We start from the raw sequence: 25,967 nt of genomic DNA, 5'->3' as shown, positions 1-25,967 counted from the left end.
CCTTGTTTTCCTGATCACATTTTTGTGTGCATTTACTTTGTTTCTTTTTTTTTTTTTAAATCACTCCAGAACTTTAAAATGCAGGAGGATTTAGAGTGTTAATAGTGTTTAGTTTGGTCACTTGGAAGTTACATCAGAATTTTTTTTTTTACATCAGAATATTAACGTACTCTGGTTCTATTCTCTTCCAAGCCTGAGTTGCCCTCTAAGTAGGAAGGGGGGTGGGCATTAACTTTTCCAGGATACTGGGATACTATTTTAGTACCAGTGGCCTTCGCAATTGTGTTTAGGTTTGTCACAGTTCATATTTGGGAACACCATACAGGCTGCTTCACTACGTAAGAGGTACTTCGCCTAGTGTGTTTAGGTGCTGTCCGTTTGAGTTAGTTACTCTGATTATTGCAAACCTAGCGCTATGTGTAGGTGCTGAAGGGAAGTGAGCCTCAGTATCACTGATTTGGTCCTTCCTGACCATCACCGCACCCACACATCTGCACAGACTAGAATTTTGCTGCAGCTGAACTTCAAACATTTAGTTTAATCTGGTTACCTCTTTATGTAGGCCAACATGAAGAACCAGTTGGGTGGCAGATGCCATTATCTTAACTTGGATTCTGGGCCTGAGCTCAGTTTGGATGAAAGACCCACCTGAGATTGCCAGGCATCCTATGTGCATCATTAATGCATGCATGCATGCATGCGTTTGTTCACTTATTCATGCTGAGCACCTAATATGCTCTAAGCACTAAAAATAAAAAATAAATAAGGCATAATAGCAAACAAAACACCAAAAAAACTTGGATTCTGAAGATGGTTTTACAGTTTTAGTTATTTTGGTTGTGAGTCTGTATATTCTTATCCTGTTAGGTCAGTTGTGGGTGAGCTTGAAATTAAGTGTGGAGCACTCTCATCTGTTAGTTTTAAAACTAATGTGTTCGTTAATATTCATTCATATATGTTTCCTGGTAAAAGTTATCAGTATTCTTGACATAGATGATGGATGGTCCAGGTTGTCTAGTGTGAAAAAAGGAAATTCACTTAGAGTATTTTCTCTGACTTTGATGTGCTTTGCTTTTTATTCTGTATTCACCAGATAGTAGTAGATTTTAATTTTGAGTTGTTAATTTGGGAAGATACTAAAATTTTGGGATCATTAATATATACCCTATACTCAGATGTGATTGGTTTTATCAGTGAATTAATGACTTCATCCCATGTTGTAAAGTAAAATTTAAAATATTACATTTGTGCTTCTATGTATTCTCTTGGCATTGTAAAAGCAGTCTTTTATAGATGGGTTTAGAAGAATCAGTGAACCTGCAAATTATTAATTAGCTTTTAATATATTTGCTCCAAGTGATGCCTTTAAAGGTAGTTAGTATCAGCTCTTTGGACTGCTGAATCTTTATATTCCTGGGTCCTTTATTAGGCCTCAGCCTTCAGTGCTTCCTTTGGAGCCATGGTCCAGTGAGTGGGTCATGCTTATTTGCAGTGAAGTATGAAAAGTTATATATAGAAGCTGTGCAACACTCAAAGTTGCTTGCTGTGATTTTGCTTCCAAAAGTTGAACAGTGAAGTCTACTTTTTGTCAACTGGAAATGTGACTATTTGGTTTTCCTTTGTTTATGTCATAATCTGTTTTTGAGATTGTAAATATTATTCTACTTTCATATAATATATTGAATCATATGTTAGTACTTCTTTAGATTTTTTTTTTAAGCAAGTGATTTGCTTTTGATAATATTGGAGTTAATTTTTACAGTTAAAATACTTTCGGTTCTGTTTATCAAGACCTCATTAAGAAAGTTAAAAGTCAAGCTGTGGAATGGATGAAGATATTTTCAATATATATATAACCAATAAAGCACTTTTAAATATCTAGAATATATAAGGAATTTTTATATAGTAGTAAAAAAAAGAAAGCCCACTTTAAAAATGGGCAAATAATATGAATAGGCACTTATCAAAAGAAGGTACTACAATTATCAGTAAACTGTGAAAAAGTGCTCAGTCTCATTATTTGTCAGGCAATGTAAATTAAACCACATCCTAACTAGAATGACTAAAATTAAAAGGCCAGAACAAAATGTTGGGCAAGGATTTGAAACAACAGGAACTTTCATATACTGCTGACACAGCTTATGAAATTGGTACAACCATTTTGGAAAGCTGTTTGGCAGTATCTGTACTCTCCTTGATGTCTATCCAACAAGTGCATACATAAAAGACACATTGAGAATGTTTATAGAGCATTATTTGTAACAGCCCCAAACTGGAAACGATCCCAATGTCCACCTGTAATAGAATGGACAAATAAGTTGTGGAATATCTGTGTGGAGTATTCATTCAAAAGACTCCTATGGCTTTGTTACCCGCAGCGTGGTCCATGAATCAACTGCTTCTGCAACACCTGAGAACTTACTAGAGGTGCAGACGGTTATACCCCTCACCCCAGATACGCTGAATCAAAATCTAGTTTCCCAGGTGTTTAATAAAGTTTGAGCAGCACTGCTTTACTAGTGGTTCTTGAAACTGGTCCTGGACCAGCAGTATTCTCACCTGGGAACTGGTGAGAAATGCAGATTCTCAGGCTCCACCGCAGACCTGCTGACTCAGAAGCTCTGGGGGTGGGGCCCTGCGTTCTGTTTTAGCAAGCTGTCCCGGTGATGTGGATGCAAAGTAAAGTTTCAGAATCTGCTTAGAATTTACATTTCTAACAAGTTCACAAGGTGATACTAAATCAGGAGCTCTCTTTGAGATCCACTGTTGGTAGGGCTAGGCAAACCTGTAAAAGTCCACAGCTTTTTCAGGCCACTTGGTCTTTGTCACAGCTACAGTTCCAATGTGGTACAGTGAAAACGGCCAACATGTAAATGAATGGGCATGGGTGTTTACTGGTAAAACTTTATTTACAAATATAGCCTGCAGGCTGGATTTGGCTCCTGTACTTTAGAGACCTCTGCCGTATAACAGTAAGAGTAAGAAAATTTCTATTGCAAACAAAACATGGATGAATCTTGTAAACATATGTTGACCAAAAGGTGTATACAAGAAGTGTATACTACAAGATTCTGTTTATTCAGAGTTCAAAATCTTTCCTCTTAAAAGTCATGAGCGTGGCTGTGGGCTGAGGAGTGGTTATGGCTGGAGGTGGCCTGGAGTGCTCATAATGTTTTTTGATCTAAATAAGAAATGATGCACCCTCTTGGAGTAAAATTTGAACCTGATAGTAACTAATTTAAAATATTTTTAAAATATTAAAATGAATAGTACATTATGGAGGAGAATTTGAGATATGTATGAATTTTTGAAAATAAAGATTTTAGAGTCAGGCTTCTAAGGGGGATGAGCTTGTTCTCTGTTGTCTGGAGTCTTGGATAAATTTGAGAAGCACTAGGATTTATAAAGTTACAGAGATTTTCCTTTGTCATTAAAAAAAATAAAGCTCGCATCACCTAAACTCTGGTATAAGGGTTTTGGGTGAATGAATATCCCATCTCTGTGTTTCTTCTCATTAATCCATTAATTGGATTGACTTTCTTGACTGCTTCCCCACCCCATCTTGATTTGGTATGTCTTAGTATATTCACGCTTTGTTTACCTTTTTACTGAGAGTGATGGTTTATAATCCTCTGTTGATTGTCAGTTGATTAATGGTTATCCTGGATGCTTCATTTAGGGCTCTAGTTCTCAAACTCTTGGTCTCAGGATCTATTTACACTCTTAAAAATTGAGGTCCCTGAAGAGCTTTTGCTTGTAAGAGTATCTGTCAGTACTTATCCTATTAGAACTCAATGCTGAGAAATTAAAAAAATGTTTTTTATTCACTTAAAGATAACGGTGATAAACTCATTACATGTTAACGTGAATAACAGTTTTTTGAAGTATAACTGTTTTCCAAAACAAAAAAATTTATGAGAAGAGTATGGTTGTTTTACATTTTCTGCACATCTCTTTAATATCTAGTTTAAAAGATAGCCGATTCTTATCTGCTTTGGTGTTCAGTCTTCCATAATTTTTGTCATAGCTGAAGTATATGAAGAAAATCAGGCTTTAGACAGATGTGTAGTTGGAAAAAGGAGGAGTATTTTTTTTTTTTTTTTTTGCGTTATGTGGGCCTCTCACTGTCGTGGCCTCTCTCGTTGCGGAGCACAGGCTCCGGACATGCTGGCTCAGCGGCCATGGCTTATGGGCCCAGCCGCTCTGCGGCATGTGGGATCCTCCCGGACCAGGGCACGAACCCGTGTCCCCTGCATCGGCAGGTGGACTCTCAACCACTGCGCCACCAGGGAAGCCCAAGGAGGAGTATTTTAATAGCCTTTCAGATTGTTGTGGGTATCCTTTTATAATTTACACCTAAACACAAGTGGCAGGGTATTTTTAAAGATTAATTGTAATATGAAATTTGAAACCACATCAGTGAACATTTCTTATTCCGTTACATTAAAATCTGTTAATCTAGCTTGCACTTTGAATTTCTCTTTTAACCTCCTGTATGATTTTGTAACATCATTCATTGGTCACTTGGGAAAGTACTGTTTTACTTAGTAATGCAGGTCTTCTGAATTGTTGACACATTTCATTATGCCATATCAAAAGCTCATATTTGTTAATATCACTGATGTTGTCTGAAAAGTCCTTTAAGTATTGGGGATCTGATGTACCCATGGTGGTGGATATAAGTTTTCCAAAATTCAGATTTTCATTCAAAAATTTTTTTCAATACATTTTATTTATTTATTTTTAATATTTGGATGTGTTGGGTCTTCATTGCTGCGCATGGGCCTTCTCTAGTTGTGGCGAGCAGGGGCTACTCTTGCTTGCATCGGCTTCTCATTGCAGTGGCTTCTCTTGTTGCAGAGCACGGGCTCTAGGTGTGTGGGCTTCAGTGGTAGTGGCACGTGGGCTCAGTAGTTGCGGCTCGTGGGCTGTAGAGCACAGGCTCAGTAGTTGTGGCACATGGGCTTAGTTGCTCTGTGGCATGTGGGATCTTCCCGGACCAGGGATCGAACCCGTGTCCTCTGCATTGGCAGGCGGATTCTTAACCATTGTGCCACCAGGGAAGTCCCTCATTCAGAATTTTGACTTTTCATTTTTGGCAACAAATACTGTTATTTTCCTTGACATTCATTTTTGAGAAAATGTCTGCCAAAATCCTAAGTCTGAGCAATCATAGTCTGTCAGTTATTTTTCCACTTAAAAATGATGATCCGTGGGGCTTCCCTGGTGGCGCAGTGGTTAAGAATCCGCCTGCCAATGCAGGGGACACAGATTCAAGTCCTGGTCCGGGAAGATCCCACATACCGCGGAGCAACTAAGCCCGTGAGCTACAACTACTGAGCCCCCGTGCCACAACTACTTAAGCCCGCACGCCTAGAGCCTGTGCTCCGCAACAAGAGAAGCCACCACAATGAGAAGCCCGCGCGCAGCGACAAAGACCCAGTGCAGCCAAAAATAAATAAATAAAAATAAGTATATTAAAAAAAAATGATGATCCATGAAAAAAGTAGCTAGGTCAGCTTACAAATCAGTCACACAAAAGGCTTTCCTTGAGCTAGAATTGCTTTATGTGAACTTCCTGTTTTGCTACACGGGATATTTAAAAGATGGGTGTTCAAGGGTGTTGTTAACAGAGGTGATTTTTAATGCTTCATCAAGGATAGTCTTAAGTGAAACTGGCCTTGTTTTTTTAAACCATGAGTGCCTTGTGGTGAAGAATATAATGACTAGTGCAGCTAGATGCCACCGCCTTAATTTGCTTTATCCACCATTGATCTTCTGCTGTCAGTGCAAGTATAACACAGTGGGAAAAAATGATGTCTTAGTGTTACTATGAAAATAGTTTAAACCTTGGGACTCAGAACACACTTTGAACCCTGGTTGCTTTAGGGCTTTGTCTTTAAAAATTACATCAAATATCGCATATACATAAGTATTAATTACTAAAAGAATGTTTAATGACAGGCTTGTAAAAATTATCTGTTTGAAACATGCAGTAACATTTTCCTTCCTTTGAAGATACTTACGCTTTCCCTGTAGGAATGTATCCTGTCAGGTATAATGTCAGTGAACGGAAAGAAAGTTCTTCACATGGATAGAAACCCATATTATGGAGGAGAGAGTGCATCTATAACACCGCTGGAAGATGTAAGTATTAAAATAAATTAATGTCCCTTTTGTACTTTGAGTCTTTTACTTGTGAATTTCTACTTCTTTATGGATGGTTTTAATTTTGTTTTATTAAATAGATTATCTGTAACATCATAATTTTCAGGAGCGCCTAGTTTGGGGCTTGTAGATATTTAAATTGTGACCTTTGTTGCCATCTGGAGCAGTTATCTATTCCCTCTCGAAGTTAATAGAGTGTAGACTTGACAGGGTGCATGGAGGGTACCTTTTGATGAAGACCTAACATACGCCAGGCACAGTGCCAGTGCTTTCCACATGGTCTTAGTTATCTTCCCAGTCACTCAAAGAGATTTTATCCCCATTTTTTAGATTGCAAAATAGTTTCTGTGGGCTTAAGATCACGGAGACGGGCTGATAACCCAGGTTATATGATTCCAAAGCTTAGTTCCTTTTTCTTTTAATTTATTTTATTGAAGTACAGTTGATTTACAATGTTATGTTAATTTCTGCTGTACAGCAGAGTGATTCAGTTACACATACATATATATATTCTTTTTTAAAATTTATTTTATTTTCATTTATTTTTGGCTGCATTGGGTCTTTGTTGGTGCATGCAGGCTTTCTCTAGTTGTGGTTAGCAGGGGCTACTCTTCGTTGTGGAGCGCGGGTTTCTCATTGTGGTGGCTTCTCTTGTTGCCGAGCACAGGCTCTAGGTGCACAGGCTTCAGTAGTTGTGGCACGCGGGCTCTAGAGCACAGGCTCCGTAGTTGTGGCACGCGGGCTTAGTTGCTCCGCGGCATGTGGGATCTTCCCAGACCAGGTCTTGAACCCGTGTCCCCTGCATTGGCAAGTGGATTCTTAACCACTATGCCACCAGGGAAGCCCTATATATATTCTTTTTCATATTCTTTTCCATTATGGTTTTTCACAGGATATTGAATGCAGTTCCCTGTGCCATACAGTACCTTATTGTTTGTCCGCTCTAGTTTGCATCTTCTAATCCCAAAGTCGCACTCCATCTCTCCTCCAGCTTCCCTCCCCCTTGGCAACCATAAGTCTGTTCTCTGAGAGTCTGTTACTGTTTTGTAGATAGATTCATTTGTGTCATATTTTAGATACCACATATAAGTGATATCATATGGTATTTCTTCCTCTTTCTGATTTATTTCACTTGGTATGATAATCTCTAGGTCCATCATGTTGCTGCAAATGGCATTATTTCATTCTTTTTTATGGCTGAGTAGTATTCCATTGTATATATGCACCACATCTTCTTTATCCATTCCTCTGTTGATGGATATTTAGGTGTTTCCATGTCAAAGCTTAGTTCCTTTTGCTATACTCTGTGCTTCCTACTTCTTTAGAAAATGAGCACATGAAGCATTTCCAAAGTGTGTTTTACTAAGTATATTTATTTCTCTGTGTGGGGTTTGTTCACCATCCACGTGTATGAATCTGAGCTGTACTGTGCTTTATAGGAGATATATAGATATTGTCAGTTACTTTTAAAATAGTGACTTTTATGAAATAAACTTAATGTTTATATCAAAGAGGGTTTTTCTCTATATTCAGGCATATAGGGAAGTTGAAAGAATAATACCAGTGGAATATTTTTTTGCTTCATGTCTGTTTGTGTTATTGGTTTTGAACCATTGAAAGTAATAGACATGATACTTGACCTAAATATTTCAGCATTCATCTGTGAAGAACAACATTCTCCAACATAATCATAATATCATTATCACACTTAAGAAAATTAACCATAATATCCAGACTATATTGAAATCCCCCACTGAACCCAAGAATGTTGTATATTGCTGTGTAGGAGTGGTTTGTTTTTTTTTTAAACTAGTTTAAGCATTGCCTTTTGTGTTGTTTCCCTTTATTCTCTTAATCTACAAAAGTCTCGCCACCTCTTTTTTTTTGGCAAGTCTAGGCCAGTTTATAAGAAGGTATTGTTGGGCACTTCATACTGCATCCCATAAGGAGGCACAGTGCCTGCATCAGCATCACTGTTCATGATGCTCAATTTGATCTGGTTGAGGTGATGACCACTGACCTCTCCATTGTAAATCATCTGTGGAGTGATGCACTGGCGTCATTCCTTCTTCACCTAGTATATTTATTAGCTAGTGTTAAGTAAGATGAGCAAACTGTCCTGTTTCTTTTTTTTTTTTTTTTTTTGCGGTGCGCGGGCCTCTCACTGTTGTGGCCTCTCCCGTTGCGGAGCACAGGCTCTAGACGCGCAGGCTCAGCGGCCATGGCTCATGGGCCTAGCTGCTACACGGCATGTGGGATCTTCCCAGACCGGGGCACGAACCTGTGTCCCCTGCATCGGCAGGCGGACTCTCAACCACTGCGCCACCAGAGAAGCCCCCCTCTTTTTTTAAATTTAATTTTTATTTTATATTGGAGTATGGTTGATTTATAATGTTGTTAGTTTCAGGTGTATAGCTAAGTGATTTAGTTATATATATACATATATCCATTCTTTTTCAGTTTCTTTTCCCATATAGCTTATTATAGAATACTGAGTAGAGTTCCCTGTGCTATATAGTAGGTCCTTGTTGATTATCTATTTTATATATAGTGGTGTGTGTATGTTAATCACAAACTCCTAGATTATCCGTCCCCTGCGTGTTTCTCCTTTGTTAACCATAAGTTTGTTTTCGAAATCTGTGAGTCTGTTTCTGTGTTTTAAGTTCATTTGTATGATTTTTTCTTTAGATTCCACGTGTAAGTGATATCATATGGTATTTGTCTTCCTCTACTGACTTACTTCACTTAGTATGATAATCTCTAGGTCCACCCATGTTGCTGCAAATGGCATTACTTCATTCTGTTTTACGGCTGAGTAATATTCCATTGTATATATGTACCATATCTTCTTTATCCATTCCTCTGCTGATGGACATTTAGGTTGCTTCCATGTCTTGGCTATTGTAAATAGTGCTGCAGTGAACATTGGGGTGCATGTATCTTTTTGAATTGTGGTTTTCTTCACATATATGCCCAGGAGTGGGATTGCTGGATTATATGGTAGGTCTCTTTTTAGGTTTTTAAGGAAGCTCCATGCTGTTCTCCATAGTGGCTACACCAATTTACATTCCCACCAACAGTGTAGGAGAGTTCCCTTTTCTCCACACCCTCTCTAGCGTTTATTGTTTGTAGACTTTTTGATGAAGGCCATTCTTACTGGTGTGAGGTGATTTGCATTTCTCTAATAATTAGTGATGTTGAGCATTTTTTCATGTGTTTTTTGGCCATATATATGTCTGTGTAGAAATGTCTGTTTAGATCTTTTGCCCATTTTTTGACTGGGTTGTGTACTCTTTTTTAATGTACTCAAGAACTTGGGGGTTTTTATTGAGTGAATATATACCACCTTTGCTTGTTCTGTTCCATCTTAGCAATAGAATTCATGAGTTTGAATGAATATTAAATTTTAAGCTGCAAGCTGCTTTTTAGAGCCTCAAACTCATGTAAATTATAAATTAACTGGAACTAATTTTAATTGTCTTTTCTGATTTGAATAATCCAAAATTTATTTTTAACTCCCTATGTAACCACAGAAGCAAAATTAAGCCTTTGTTAGCTTTTTATTTAATAGAGAATGAACGTAAATGATTTCTACAAATAGTAAGGGATGTTTCTGCAAAACTAGTACATCATAACAAATAGTTTGTTTTGTATTCCTGCTATTTAAAAGCAAATACACACCACCTCTGCAATATTTATTTTGGCATTCATGAGTTGAGTAATATGTTTAATTTATATATGTATTGGAATAGTGTTACATGTTCTGATTAAAAATGAAATGCACTTGTACTTTACCTCATGTTGGTGGTATTTAGTTATACCAAAATCACTTCATCAAAAAATAGTTGTGCAATGAAAGTTAAATTTTGTTACATTATGTGTGTGTTTTGTTTTGGTTTTAGTTATACAAAAGATTTAAAATACCTGGAGCACCACCAGCATCAATGGGGAGAGGAAGAGACTGGAATGTTGACTTAATTCCCAAGTTCCTTATGGCGAATGGTAAAGAATTCCAACTTAAACTTATGATAGTACATTGAATCCAATTTGAAAGTAGAAAGTAACTGTTGACAGAGAGTGTTACTCCAGTTATGTGGAAGTGGATTCTGTTGAATGGCAACGGTATGGTGAGTAATAGGGCCCATTAGAGGCATCTAGAGTTGGTAAGTTAAGAATGGAGGGAAGAGGGGGTGACTTCTTAGTAATTGGTTTTGGAGAAACAAAATTATGCTGTGGCATAATATCAGAATTGTAAGCATTTGTAACAGACTTTCCTCTTGATACTTTGGTGACAATCTTAGGTAACTGGGCCTTCAGAAACAGCCATATTAATGTTTTTTTCTAGTTTGTAAGCTTTCACAATTATTTTTTCATATTAATTTTTTCTCATTTTTTTCCTTTTTTCCTTCCGTTTTATTGAGATATAATTGACATACAGCACTGTATAAGTTTAAGGTATACGGCATAATGATTTGACTTACATATATTGTGAAGATTACCGTAGTAAATTTAGTGAAAATCCATCATCTCATATAGATACAAAAAAGAAAAAGAAAAAAATGGGTTTTTTTTCTTGTGATGAGATCTCTTAGGATCCACTCTCTTAACCACCTAGATCCCCTTTAAATGCTGGAAGATAAGGACTCACTGGCAGCTTCCTCCCTTAGATAAGGCCTCCTGAGCTCTCAGGTTCCCCTCAGCTTCCACCACTTCCTACCTTCCCTTAAGCCCAGTCCACCTTGCTCGTTTCTATTACCTGCCTGGCCTCAGTAGGAAATGAGTTTGCAAACTCGTCTGTAACATGCTAGGCTAGATAAGAGAGAAAAGGACAGGCAGGTGGGTGGGCGGGGGATGGGGGGCGGTAAGCAAGTAAATGTGAGTGAGTGAACAGTGAGAGACATAAATGCTCATATTCCAGGTAGGTCCCTTAACTCAGTTAAGGAACTGATCCACACACTGTGTATACTTTCCTCACTACACATGGAACTGGGTGGAACAGACATTTCCCAGGACAGTGTCTTCTGTTCATCAACTCCCATGGAACAGCTGGGGCACCTGACAAAGAATAAAAGGGAACTGAAAACAAATGATTGCATAATGTGTTAATGGCATTGCAGTAGTATAAAAAGTGTGACTTTTTTCAAATAATTATCATAATCAAGTTATATTAAAAGAAAAATTCCTACAAAGGCAATAATTTTGGTGTGCGCAGAATTCCAATCTCCAATCTTAACTTTTGGTAAATAAATACTAATAACATCTTCGTGGCTGCTCTCAAATGTATGCCAGTCAGAAGATCTTCTTGAGGTTCACTCATCAATAGAAACATGGACACATCTCACTGTAATGCAGCAGAAATGGCAGCTATGAAGTCATAAATACGGCCTTAGGTGGCTCCAAGGAACACTGCAGTGGTAGAGTGGATCCACCCTCCTGGTCGGCGACCATGGCTTTCAGCAGGGTTCATATCACAGAACAGAGGGCTCATGCACTGGGGGTACTTAGAGATCACCTGATGATTCACTTTGCCTCACGGAGCACGAAGAGTAGGAAGAAACTGGATTCAGTATGCTCTAGTGGGCTTTTTCTTTTCTTTTTTTTTGTGGGGGGAGGTCTTTTGTGTGCTTTAAAAATAATGTGAAGTCCCTAGGTAACACCAAAGAGCTCAGTGAAGTCTGAATGATCTGACACTGTTCAATATACATGAAACTTTAAGACAGCTGAGTGGATTTATTTCTGTACATCCTTTTGAGAATCACTAATATTACTGGTTCACACTTGTGGGTCATTTCTGTTAGGAAATTTTTTAAAGGTGTATGAAGGCAGGGAGTAGAAAAGGAAATAAGGCCAAGGCAGAGAGAAGGAGGTGGAAGAGGCGAGAAAACGGAGGAAAGTAATGCCTTAAGACTTTGCAAAGTTCAGTCCATGGACTAAGGGGCACTTGGAGCTGGTTGGAAATGCAGAATCTTGGACGCTACCTACAACTACCCAAGCAAAATTTGTATTTTAATAAGAGCCCCGGGCAATTCCTAAGCAGAATGACGTTAGAGAAGCACTGCCTTAACAGTCCATTGCAGGCTCTTTAATGTCAGAAAAAGGTGACATACGGTGAGAGAACTTCACAAAATGTCTTTACCTGGGCGACCCCAGACCACCTACAAAACCTGTCTGAGCTTCATTTCCTTATCTGTAAAATGGAGATGATAATAATAGTAATGTGATAGGGTGGTTCTGAGGATTGAGGGAGTTGTTAAATAACCCTTTCAAAGGCCTTGGCATAGAATAAGTAATGGATGTTCATTAGATTTTTGTTTTTAAAACGCATCACGGTATTTTCTTAGTTCCTGGTTTAATGGGTATATTATTTTAGAACATTATAATTTTAGCTGTTGAATTTTTTGAAACTTTTTTTTCCCTAGGCAAACTAATAAACTAATCCTTAACACAAACTAGAAATTTAAAATATACTCTTTTTCTCATATTTTTAGTTAGAGGAGTATCTTTAAATTGCATCTTGTGATTTTTAGCATCTTTTTCTGAGATGACGTTGAAGAACGAAATTGTTTATGTCCCATGAAATAAAGTATGTACCACCCTTTCCCCCTTTTTTGAATTTATGTTCTGTAATTTGGGAATATGTTCAGTGGAAAGATCCTATTGGAATTTTCCCTGAAATTTGAAGTTAAATAACTGAATTATCTTGAGGTTAATTGTAAACACAAAATTTTTATTATATAAATAGTAAAATTATTTAATTAAAATTAGAAAACACAGATAAGCAGAAAGGAAATAAAATTTTCATAACCAGAATCTTATTGTTTAGAATCACGGTTAATATTCTGGTGTATCACCTGCCAGTTTCCCCCCCACCTCTTCCCAGTTAACATGTTTTTCAGTCAGTATACTGTGAACATTTAAAAGAGAGAGGGAGGGATGGAACCAGGGGCTGGAGGGGATGATAAATCTCATTGTATACTCCTGGAAGTGTAGTATGGGGATAAAGGCAGTAATTTTCTTTCTTTCTTTAAAAATATTTATTTGGTTGTGTCGGGTGTTAGTTGTGGCAGGTGGGCTCCTTAGTTTCATTCATGAGCTCCTTAGTTGTGGCATGTGAACTCTTAGTTGCGAAATGCGTGTGGGATCTAGTTCCCTGACCAGGGATCGAACCTGACCACCCTGCTTTGGGAGCACGGAGTCTTATCCACTGTGCCTCCAGGGAAGTCCCTAAAGGCAGTAATTTTTTAAGGCTTTTTCCTTTATATTGCCAAATTTTACTTCACCAGTAGACTGAGGCTGCCCCTTTCCCAGTACCTTTACCACTCCCAGATATTACTCATTTTAGTTTTTGTGATTTTGTCATACTAGAAGACAAAATAGTGGATTTTTAAAATATGTCTACTTACTAGAGGGTGAAATGATTTCTAGAGTTACTGGCTTTCATGTTCTTTTTTTTTTTTTTTTTTTTTTTTTTTTTTGCTGGACGCAGGCCTCTCACTGTTGTGGCCTCTCCTGTTGCGGAGCACAGGCTCCGGATGCGCAGGCTCAGCAGCCATGGCTCACAAGCCTAGCCGCTCTGCGGCATGTGGGATCTTCCCGGACCGGGGCACGAACCCGCGGCGCCTGCATCGGCAGGCGGACTCTCAACCACTGCACCACCAGGGAAGCCCGGCTTTCATGTTCTTTAATGAACTGGCCAGCCTTTCGCTTTGCACATTTTTCTGTTGACGTTTTGTGTTTTTCCTTATTGATATAAAAGAGCTTATTATAACAGCTGTTAAATGCCCTTTTGAAGTATGTTGAAAATATCTTTTCCAGTTTGTGATTGGCATTATATATAACTCCTGTGGTTTTTTTTTTTCTGTACAAAAGCTTTTATTTTTCACACAGTCATTGGTTGAGCTTTCTTTTATTGGTTTTGATTTGGAAGTATGTTTAAAATTTTTCTCTCTACCTCAAGTTTATAAAAATACTAATATCTGCTTTTAATGGTATTATGGTTTCATTTTTTCACTGTATAAATAAGTTCATCTGTTTTGTTTTGTGTTTTTATGTCAGCATCTATCTTATTCCTTCATAGAACTATGAAAATATGTCACAATTTTATTTTATTTTTAAAAAAAATTTTATTGGAGTAGATTTACAATGTTGTGTTAGTTTCAGGTGTACAGCGAAGTGAATTAGTTATAAATACACATATATCACTTTTTTAGATTCTTTTCCCATATAGGCCATTACAGAGTATTGAGTAGAGCTCCCTGTGCTATAGAGTAGGTCCTTATTAGTTCTGTTTTATATATAGTAGTGTGTTTCTGTCAATCCCAATCTCCCAAGGTTCATCTGTCTTAACATGAATAAATTTATTTTATTACCTTGTTGTTTGAGAAGTAGAGATAGAAATTTATTTCTTCAAAATGGCTAATCAGTTGTTCCTCAACATCATTTATCTTTTCCACTTTGATTAGAAAACTTTCATCATATATTAAATTCTTTTACATGGGTCTCTATTTTTCACTGATTATGGACTAGTTAATGTACAGTATACTGAAACATTTGGCTGTATAAAGGTCTCCTCATTACTCTATTTCTTGTTCTCAAAAAGAATTTTTTTTGAATGTCCTTGTATGTTTATCCTTTCAAATGAGCTTTAAAATAATTTTTTTGGTTTCTCAAAGAAGTTTACAATTTTTAGTATACCAGAATTTCTTTGGTTTATCTTAGCTTTTTCTTGACCCAAAACTAGTATTCATTTTAATAAATATAAATTAACTTAGAAACTGAAAAGCACAAATTCCTGGAAAATTTTGCCTATGAGTTGTCTCTCTTTAAAATACAGTAGGAACTTTAAAGAAACCCAAACACACCTGCAGTTGTACTATAATTCGAAACCTCATACTTCTAATAATTATTGTATAACTTTTACAAAAGCATGTTGAAGTTATTAACCTTGAAGTTGTAACATTTAAAAAAAGTCTAAATATGCTAAGCAATAGGTCTGCATTCTGATTGTCCTATTTAAAATATGGCTTTGGAGACTTTTCTAGGAGTTACTGGATGGTGTTAAGAAAAAATTGGAAAGCCATTAGTATTAGTAAATGTACTTTTATTTCTGCTGATTTTTGAAAGTAGTAAGATTTAAGTAACAGTTTGAATTATGTGACTCTTACAGGTCAGCTGGTTAAGATGCTGCTTTTTACAGAGGTCACTCGCTATCTGGATTTCAAAGTGACTGAAGGGAGCTTTGTTTATAAGGGAGGAAAAATCTACAAGGTTCCTTCCACTGAAGCAGAAGCCCTGGCATCTAGTAAGTAATTCTATTTTATTTTCTCAGAATATTAAGATTTTATAACATAAAGGGATCTTAGAGATAAAATTTAAGGTCCCCTGCATTAGTCATCCATCCATTCATCCAGTCAACAAAGATTTATTGGGTGTCTGTTATGTGCCAGACACTGTTGTAGGCAGTTGAGAGTACTTCAGTAAACAAGATGTTCAGAAATTCCTGCCCTTCTGAAGCCTGGAGAGGTTTTATCTCATGGAGCCTGTTGCTGGTGAAGCTGAGCCTTCCTAGGTCTAGTATACTCTTTTCAGATTAATAATTCGTGAGAGTCACTGTCTCTTGGACTGTTTCCTGTGCTAGGCTCTGTGAGAGACACTTCACATTTGCTTTCTTAGTTGACTTGTGAAGCCCTTTGTGAGGTAGGGTTTCCATTTTATAGATGAGGAAACTCGGGCCCAAAATCACATAGGTAATGAGTGGCAGGATGGCATTGAAACCCTGGTGGGATTGCTGCACAGTCCGTGTACTTCATCACCCATCTACGCTGACCTCCTTTGCTACTCTATCCAACATGCTGTTCTGGTGGAACTCATCCTCTAAGTGGTGCTGGTGTCATTATCCACCATCTCTGTTTCTAGGTATTCCCAGTAAATATGGAGTGATTTCGTTTTCTGCCCCAAATTATTTCCTCTACTGGCTCATCAAAGATTTCTGCTTAACATTTTTTATTCTGAGTCTTTTAAATAGCAAACACCCTGAGAAAAAACCTTCCATCCTTTAAGGTGTTTTTGTTGCCATGCAGAGCAGTTTAAGGAAGGATAAATTTGTATATCTAAAGGGTAGATAAGTTTTGTAGGTGCTGTAGGAGTTCAGAGGAGGGAAAGGTTTGCATTGGGAGAATAGGAAGAGTGTCAGTAAATTCTCCAGTAATTATTTTGGCATTGAGATTGGAAAAGATTTCTCACCTAGGGGTCGTCCCTGGTGGCACAGCGGTTAAGAATCTGCCTGCCAGTGCAGGGGACACAGGTTCGAGCCCTGGTCCAGGAAGATCCCACATGCCGCGGAGCAACTAAGCCCATGCATCACAGCTACTGAGCCTGCGCTCTAGAGCCCATGAGCCACAACTACTGAAGCCCATGAGCCACAACTACTGAAGCCCACACGCCTAGAGCCTGTGCTCCGCAGCAAGAGAAGCCACCGCAATGAGAAGCCCACTCACCGCAACAAAGAGTAGCCCCCGCTCGCCATAACTAGAGAAAGCCCGTGCACAACAATGAAGACCCAATGCAGCCCCCCCAAAAAAAAAAAAAATTTCTCACCTAAAAACCTAGTTTAAGGGCTTCCCTGGTGGCGCAGTGGTTGAGAAGTCCGCCTGCCGATGCAGGGGACACGGGTTCGTGCCCCAGTCTGGGAAGATCCCACATGCTGCGGAGCGGCTGGGCCCGTGAGACGTGGCCGCTGAGCCTGCGCGTCCGGAGCCTGTGCTCCGCAACGGGAGAGGCCACAACAGTGAGAGGCCCGCGTACCGCAAAAAAACGAAAACAAAAACCTAGTTTAAGTTATTTTGGCAGTTTTTCTAACTCCATTTATTTACTTCTTGCTATTAGGGGAGAAAATATTGGGCATAAAACGTTGAAAAACACTAAAGCCAGAAAGTAAAAAATAGCACTAATAATTGCAGCCAGGTTGGGAGTGACAGTTGGGTAAGGGAAGGGATGGCTTCTGAATGAATGGAGGGGAGTCCATGGTGTGATTATGGGTTAGAAATCATTTAAAGTCTTTTCAGTGACGGTGCATCTAATTTAAATAAAGTGTTTTCATAGAAATAAGAGTTCAGCAGTTTGAGTAGAACTCTTTTAAACAAAGTTTGTGGTTTTGTAATTTAAAATTTTTATTCTCTCTTTGAGCTCTTATCTATATTAATAGCTTCAGCCACTTCCTTCATTTAATAAAAATTGAAGGACTTAACAGTTTTATGTTTCTGTTTTTGATTTAGTATTTTCAAATATGTAAAACATTTACATGGCTTGAAAGTCAAAATTATATTAAAAGATATATTTAGAGTCTTATCTTTGCCACTCCATTCTTTCCACCCTGATAGGTGATCATTTTTACTTATTTCTGATTTACCCTCCTTATGTTTCTTTTTGCAAAAATAAGCAAATATATTAATGTATGTATTTCTTAAGGTTAGATTTATTGAGGTTTAATTTACATATACTAGGATTTACCTATTTTAGTATACAGTTTCATGAATTTTTACCAGTCACTACCTTACCAGCAACTATTTTTATATTAATGGATAGGATTTTGAATTTGGAATGGCAGGCAAGACAATTCTAGGCAGAATGAATGAATGGGGTAGGAAAAGTGTAGAGGGTGGGAAGTTCAAAAGAAAGATAAATAAAAACAAATTATTTTATGCTTTTAATAATAGCTAACATTTTTTAACATTTTGTGCAGGCATTTATATACTAATTATTTTATGTGTATAGTCGAAGTTTATTTTATATAGTCCTTCACTACAACCCTCTGAGACGTGGTGCTATTATCTATATTGACAGATGGGAACACCGAGGTATACAGGTGTGAAAGAGCCCAAAGCAGCATAGTTCATGACTAGTAAAACTAGTTTGAAGCCAGATTTGTCAGACTCAAGAACCCCACACTCTTAACCTCTGAACTATCTAGTATATAAACGTAGCTTCTCAGATATTTTAACAACTGTCACGTACACTGGAATTCCTTTTTTCTCCGTGCTACATATTTCCAGTTCATGTGGTTGTTTCTCATATAATATGCTGTCTAGGTCCCTTGGCCACTTTTCTTTGGAAATTCTCTGATTTGCCAAGATTATCTTATATATAATAGAATTAGAGCCAGACCAGACCTGATACTCCAAGTGTTGTCTGCCCACTCAGTGTCCTTGGGACTTTTACTTTCCTAGGACAATATATTTCTATTAATGTAGCCTAAGTTTACATTGGCTTTTTTAGGAGCTGTATATACTGTTGGTTCTTGTGGTAGGTCATGATGCCAGCTAAAACCTCAAGGTTCCAATAAATATTTGTTTATTGGTCACATGTTATTTTAGTCAAATAAATGAGGAGTATATTTGGCCTCTAGAGTAATGTTGAACACAGATACTATGTTCAGAGAAGTTTGAGACATTTTCATGAATAGCTTTGAAACGTGCCCAGCAAAATCTTGTATCCTTGGTTGAATCTTTAGCTTGCTTGTTTGTTCTCACTCTTACCGCTGTGAAGCATCTGTTTGTCGGGAGCACCTTTGACATCTCAGGGCTTGTGGCTGTCAGGAGTTGGTGTGCCTGCTGCAAAGCCCAGCTCTGAACTGGGGTGAGGCTGCTTAGGTCCACTGTTGGAAAGACATGTTGTGTGCCATGTTTTAGTGCTTTTCTTGTGACGTTAATTCTACTCTGATTTTTCTATTTTTTAATTCACTTGTCAAATCTTATGCCTGTTAGTTAATTGGAACGCTTTTTTCTGTTCTCTTATTGAAACTGCTCTGGATTTTGTAGCTTTATTCTGTTTTAAAAGTCTTGACATAAGTGTCTTTTTTGGTAAATAACCCTCAGTGTGCAAGTGAATGAAGGAAAAGTAAAACCATTTGAAATGAGTGAAGGTACAACTCAATGGACTAATTGTGAAAAAGATTTTTTCTAGTCCTTTTATCATATAATTTGAGTATTTTATTTATATATTGTATGTCCAGTATATGAATAAGTCAACTTCTTTTATATTCAGTCCCATCAGATGTTAATTATATGGATTGAATATTTATTGAGCACTTGCTATATGCCAGGTACCCTTCTAGGTTTGGGGGTAGGGAGGGTGCAACAGAAGGAAAAAAGTAAACAAAAATGCTTTCCCTTTTGGAGCTTCCATTAGTGGGAGACTGGCTATAGATAAATAAGGAGAAGCATTTCAGATGGTGATATAATTTGATATAAAAACGTATCAGATGGATATGGAGATGAAAGGAGGGAGTGAGGGTGGGGCTACTAGTTTAAATAGGGTGACCAGGGAAGGCATCGTCATATAGAAGTAGCTGTTATAAAAATTACGTGGTAGGAAATAATATTTGAATTTGTTAAATTAGGACTTTTTCAGAATGAGCACCGGGTCTCTCACATGTTGGTAATTGCACTGGTATCTGGTTCTGACATAAAGGGATGGAGGAGCAGCTTAGAGCATCTCCTCTGTGCTGGGAGACAGGAGTCCACTGCGCTGGGAGAGTGTCCCTGTCAGGCTCAAGGCTTGGAGGAGGGAGGGAGATGAAAAGAGGGAAAGAGTGGGGAATTTAAGAATACACAGTAGATTTTCATTTTTATTTTAAGAGAAGTTATGCGATAACTCAACAATAAACTGTTGGTAAGAGCGTTAGGTTCCAACAGGCAGTGTCCACCAGATTGACCCCCAAGTTGTAAGTGCGTTGCAGTGGTGACTCATGTTTCCTTTGGCTGTTTTACACCTTCCCCTGAAACTACACTTGTGTCTTAAGTAGGGGGCTGCGTGGTAATAGAATATTTCTTTTTAGTCTTATGCTTTTACTGTGTATGCAGTCTGTCCATTTTTTTAAAGCTAGGTTGTAAATATTAATTTAAAAAGTTAAATGTAGTCAGCTGTCATGAATAGCCTCATGATCATTTTAATTTTCAGTTTTGTTGATTTCAGCTATAGTCTTGGGGGAAATAATGTTTAAATTATCACAATATTCAGCTGTCAACAGATATAAAAGAAATGGTTAAGCGTTTATTTTTAAAGCTATAGTTGTTTTTAAAGTAGCCGTATGGTTTAAGAAAGGGGAAGACGGAGATGGAACCAGAAATTTTTCTTTTCCTTTGACCTTGTCTTTCTACCAGCAATCTACGGTAGTAGGGATCCTGACTAGTAGGAAGAACTGAGGGTTTCTTAGGTGGTAGTTCATAGCTTTCTCCTGATCTACTTTTTAGTGTAAAAAGCAGTGAACTGCTTATCTAGGACTTCATTAAAGTGACTGGCAGCATAATCAGCATCTAAATTTCTTTGAGGTCAGAGGTTGTTCTTGGTATCTAAGCTGCTTTTCCATTAAATACCAGAGTGTATCTTAGCATACAGAAAAAGAAAAAAGAATGAAGTGCATTGAGAATTTTAGGCAGTTGCTGGAGTACAGATCAGAGTTGTCAAAAAAACTTTCAGATAGATGCCTTCATGAATAATAGTTTTTCAAAGTCTTATTTATCTTGTACCTAATAAGAGGTATAATTATACATATTGCATTTAATTAATTACTGGTTATAATTACTTGTAATTGTAGTGTAAAATTGAAGGCTTAATAGCTGATCTATTGTAATTATGACAGTTTATTTTAAAGTGTTATGAAACTGTCAGTTTATTTTAAAGCAATGTCCAAACTCCCATATTTTAAATTGCACATTGCCTTAGAAGAGCCTCAGATAACATAAAATATTTAAACTTTATTTTCACACTTTCTTTTCCTCAGTGTCCTATTGTGAGTGTGTGCTTTTTGAAAAATTATTTTTTAGGCCTAATGGGGCTGTTTGAAAAACGTCGATTCAGAAAATTCCTGGTGTATGTTGCCAACTTTGATGAGAGTGATCCTAGAACTTTTGAGGGCATTGATCCTAAGAAGACGGCAATGCGAGAGGTGTATAAGAAATTTGACCTGGGCCAAGATGTTATAGATTTTACTGGTCATGCCCTGGCACTTTACAGAACTGATGAGTAAGTTTTTTGGTTTTTAGATTTACATTTTTCTTGGAATTCTTCACTGAATTTCCCAATTCTGCAGAGTGGAAATTCTAACAAAACAAATATGTAGCTCTATTATACTACTAAAGAAGAAGTTCTAACTGCATATTAGAGTTAGAGCCTTTTAAATAAAATATGGAGATGTTGAATTAAAATCCATTCAGAAAAAGATTTTAAATTGAATATAAGAATGCAAACCAAAGCCCTTTTCTAATGGTCATTTCCTTTTGTCTAGCTATTTAGATCAACCATGTTGTGAAACCATTAATAGGATTAAACTTTACAGTGAGTCTTTGGCAAGATATGGCAAAAGCCCATACCTTTATCCACTCTACGGCCTTGGAGAACTGCCACAAGGATTTGCACGGTGAGAGCCCATGTTTAATCTTTGTGCTAAAACCTCACTGATCCTGAACCTCGTCTTGAACGGTAGTTTATGATATGGTTGTGGTTGTGAATAATGAGACAAGATTTGTCTGTGAGTGGTGAGGTGCTTTTTGTTTTTATTGAAGTAAAATTTATATACAGTGAAACCACAGATCTATGGTTAAAAAAAAATGAGTTGGACATATATATAGACCTTTGTAACCAAAACTCCAATCTAGATGTAGAACATTTTCCTTACTCCAGAAGTTCCCTTGTATCCCCTCATAATCACCACCACCCTTGCACTGTAACAGCTACATTTGTGATTCCTATCATCATAGAACACTTTTGCCTGTTTTTGAAGTTTTATTATATAAAAGGAATAATATGTACTTACTTAAAAAATTATTTATTTATTTTTTGCTGTGTTGGGTCTTTGTTGCTGTGCACAGGCTTTCTCTAGTTGCGGTGAGCGGGGGCTGCTCTTCGTTGTGGTGCACGGGCTTCTCATTGCGGTGGCTTCTCTTGTTGCGGAGCATGGGCTCTAGGCGCGCGGGCTTCAGTCGTTGTGGCACACGGGCTCAGTAGTTGTGGCTCATGGGCTCTAGAGCGCAGGCTCAGTAGCTGTGGCGCACAGGCTTAGTTGCTCCGCGGCATGTGGGATCTTCCCGGACCAGGGATGGAACCCGCGTCCCCTGCATTGGCAGGCGGATTCTTAACTACTGCACCACCAGGGAAGTCCCTATGTACTCATTTTTATCTGGCTTTCGCTTAACAATGTTTTTGAGATTCAGCCATGTTGATGCACGTGCTGTTAATTCATTTAAAAAATACTGAGTAATGTTTCATTATGTGAATTATGTGAATATACCAGATTGTCCTGTTGATGGACATCTGGGTAGTTTTCAAAACGTTTTGGGGTATTATGAATGAAGCTACTATGAACTTTTGTGTAAAAGTGTGTATGGACATCAGTTGTCATTCTTTTGGGTACATATCCAGGAGTGGAATTGCTGGCTGATATGGCAAGTATATGTTTAACTTGATAATACTGCCTAACAACTTTCCAGAGTGGTGGTTGTACCATTTTACATTCACTTAGCAGCGTGTGAGAGTTGTGGTTGCTCCACATACCTGCCAACCTTTAGTATTGTCAGTCTTCTTAATTTTAACGACCCAAGTAGGTGTGAAATGCTATCTCATTATGGTTTTAATTTACATTTCCTGAGGACTAATGTTGATCATCTTTTCATGAACTTGTTTTATATAATTTTGTGGTGTGAGTGTTCATTTCTTTTGCACATTTTTAAAGATTGGGCTTTTTGTTTTTGATTTGTAGGCAATCTTGATGTATCCTGACTGAAGTCTTCTGTCAGTATATGTATTATAAATGTTTCTCTTAGTCTGTGGCTTGTCTTCTGATAAGCAGAAGTTTTAAATTTTGCTAATATACCAAAGGGTTTTTTTTTTAATGTTTAGTATTTTTTGGTTTCTAAGAAGCTTTGCCTACCTCAGGAGCACAAAGATACTCCTATGTCTTTTTCTAGAAGCTTTATAGTTTTAGCTTTGTGTTTAAATCTGTGATTCATCCTGAAATCATGTTGGTGTGTGAGGTGAGGCTTGAGGTTCACTTTTTTCTGTACTGATATTTAGTTGTTCTAGCACCATTTGTTGTAAAGTTGTCTTGGTGCCTTTGTGAAAAATCAGTTGGCCATATACACATGCCTATTTTGTTCCAATGATCGATTTACTTTTCCTATTCCATTACTACACCATCCTGATTATTACAGTTTTTTATAATAAGTCTTGAAATCAGGTAATATAAATCCTTCAACTTTGTTCTTTTTCAAAATTGGTTTGTCTATTCTAGGTCCTTGCATTTCTACATAGATTTTAGAAGAAGGTGTCAGTGTCTTGAAAAAAATATTTGGTGTGATTTTAGTTGGGATTGAGTTAAACCTGTAGATCAATTAGGGAGAGAATTATCTTAATAACATTGAGTTTTCCAGTACGTGAACGCTGTCTCTCACCATGTATTTAGGTTTTCTTTGGTTCAGCAATATTTTGTAGCTTTCATTGTAGAGATCCAGCACTTTTTTGGTTCAAACTTATTCATAAGTATTATATGTTATTTTGATGCTGCTGTTAATGAAAGTTTCAATTTTATTTAAAGTTGTTTGCTGCTTATATACAGAAGTACAATTGATTTTTGTACTTCCTGTGACCTTGCACTTATTCTATTAGTTTTATAGATTTCTTAGAATTTTCCTTGTACACAGTTACATCATCAGTGAATAGAGAGATTAGCTTCTTCCTATACAACCTTTGTGTTTTTACCCTCTTAACTTTATGAACTGGCTAGTACTTCCAGAAGAATGAGGAATAGAAGCGATGAAGATGGACATTCTTGCTTTGTTTCCAGCCTTCAGGGGAATGTTTTCAGTATTTTATTATTAAATATGTTTTCTGTATGTTTTTTTTAATAGGCAGTTTTGTCAGATTAAATTCCATTTTCATAGCTTGCTGAGAATTTTTATTATGAATGGGTGTTGACATTGAGTTAATAATGCATATTTTCTTTATGCTATTGTGAATTTTATAGATTGATATTTGGATATTAAATTAACCTTGCATTCTTAGAGCAAACACTACTTATTCATGATGTATTTTCCTTTTAATTTATTGTTGGATTTAATTTGCATATATGTGTGTGTATGCGTTTGTGTGTGCCTGTTTGTATGTGTACATTCACACACGAGTTCTTGTGCCTATGTTCATGATAGATACTGGTTTATAATTCCTGTAATATTCTTGTCTGTTTTTTTTGTATCAGGGCTTAATAGACTCATAACATGAGTTGGAAGAGTTTCCTCCTACTCTGTCTTCTGAAAGAGGTTGTGAAAAATGGTATTGTGCTTAAAGGTTTGATAGAATTGACCAATGAAGCCATCTGGACCTGTAGAACTTTTTTTATGGGAAGGCTTTTGAGTGTTAATTCATTTTCTTTTAATAGAAATAAGGCTGTTCAAATGTACTATTTCTTATTTTCAGTTGTGTTTTTCAAGGAATTTGACTATTTCAAATAAGTTCTTGAACTTTTTGACAAAAAGTTGTTCATAATATTTCTTTATTATGTTTTTGATGTCTATAGGATCTTTAGTGAGGTTCCCATCTTCATTCTTGTGTTGGATAGTTTATAATTTTTCTTGATGGGATTGCATCAATTTTATTAATCTTTTCAAAGTGCCAAATTTTTAGCTTTGTTAATTTCCTTTGTAGTTATTTTTAATTTTACTGATTTCTGACCTTAATTTTTTCCTTTTACTTATTTGGGTTTTTTTTTTCTTTTAGTTTTTAAGGTTGAAACATAATTGATTTTATACTTTTCTTCTCTGACATAAACATTTGAAGGTCTAAATTTCCCTCTAAATATGTACCATCTAATATGGTACCCTATCTTTCCTATGATTTTTTTTTCTTTGACCCTTGGGTTATTTGAAAGTATAGTGTCTAATTCCTAAACATTTGAGGATTTCCCTAAATACCGTACTGACATCTAATTTAATTCCATTATGGTCAGAGGACAAACTTGTAAATTATCAGTCTTTGAAATTAATTAAGGCATAATTTATGGCCAAATGTATGTTTTAGTGAATATGCCCTTGAAAGAATTCTGCATGCATGTTTTAGAAAGGTAGCTCATAGAGTTGTTCAAATGTATATTCTTACTGATTCTTTTTCTAGTTCTGTTGCTGAGAGAGGGTCTTCTACCATGATTGTGGATTTATCTGTTTCCTACTTTAGTTCTGTCAGTTTGTACTTGAGACATTTAAAGCTCTTTTACTAGGTGATACTAATTTCTGATTACACCAAATCTTCCTTGTCTCATACTAATATAACCATACCAACTTGTTTACTGTTTGAACAATTTTTTTTATCCTTTTGATTTTAAACCCTCTGTGTCTTTATATTTAAAGTGAGTCTCTTACAGCATATAGTTGAATATTGCTTTTTTATCCAATGTGACAACCTTGGCCTTTTAATGGAATTTTTTAGTCATTTATGTTTAATATAATTATTGATATGGTTGGGATTAGATCTGTTGTTTTGCTGTTTTCCCCCCCTCCCCCTGACTCCCCCCCCAGGTTTCTCTTTCCTTTTTTGGAATTAATCAAATATTTTCATCTTAATTTTTAGCTGTGCCTTTTCATTTCTAAGTTTTTAGTGCTCACTCCATAAATTATAATATCATCCTTCATTTATCACAGTTATTTGGAGTTAATACTGTCCTTCTTTACATAAACTGTAAGAACTTTGCAACAATCTCATCCCATTTACTATTCCTTTGTGCTGTTGTTGCCTATATTTTATGTCTACATACTTTA

At 36.9% G+C, this 25,967-nt stretch overlaps 1 protein-coding gene across 2 annotated transcripts in view; it reads left to right on the top strand.

Annotated features, from left to right (window-relative positions):
- The window catches only part of GDI2 (GDP dissociation inhibitor 2), a 44,613-nt gene that overhangs the window by 5,277 nt on the left and 13,369 nt on the right, over positions 1-25,967 (top strand). The window contains exons 2-6 of one of the 2 annotated variants that reach the window (XM_019933214.3): positions 6,040-6,147; positions 10,071-10,170; positions 15,335-15,469; positions 20,991-21,189; positions 21,452-21,583. In XM_019933214.3, the coding sequence (XP_019788773.1) occupies positions 6,040-6,147; positions 10,071-10,170; positions 15,335-15,469; positions 20,991-21,189; positions 21,452-21,583 (674 nt within the window). Of the gene's footprint in view, positions 1-6,018; positions 6,148-10,070; positions 10,171-15,334; positions 15,470-20,990; positions 21,190-21,451; positions 21,584-25,967 lie in introns of both variants that reach the window. The other variant, XM_019933215.3, reaches the window with a different exon arrangement.

This window comes from Tursiops truncatus, chromosome 2, assembly GCF_011762595.2.
Source record: "Tursiops truncatus isolate mTurTru1 chromosome 2, mTurTru1.mat.Y, whole genome shotgun sequence".
NCBI lineage: Eukaryota > Metazoa > Chordata > Mammalia > Artiodactyla > Delphinidae > Tursiops > Tursiops truncatus.
This window is presented reverse-complemented; position numbering and strand designations above follow the sequence as displayed.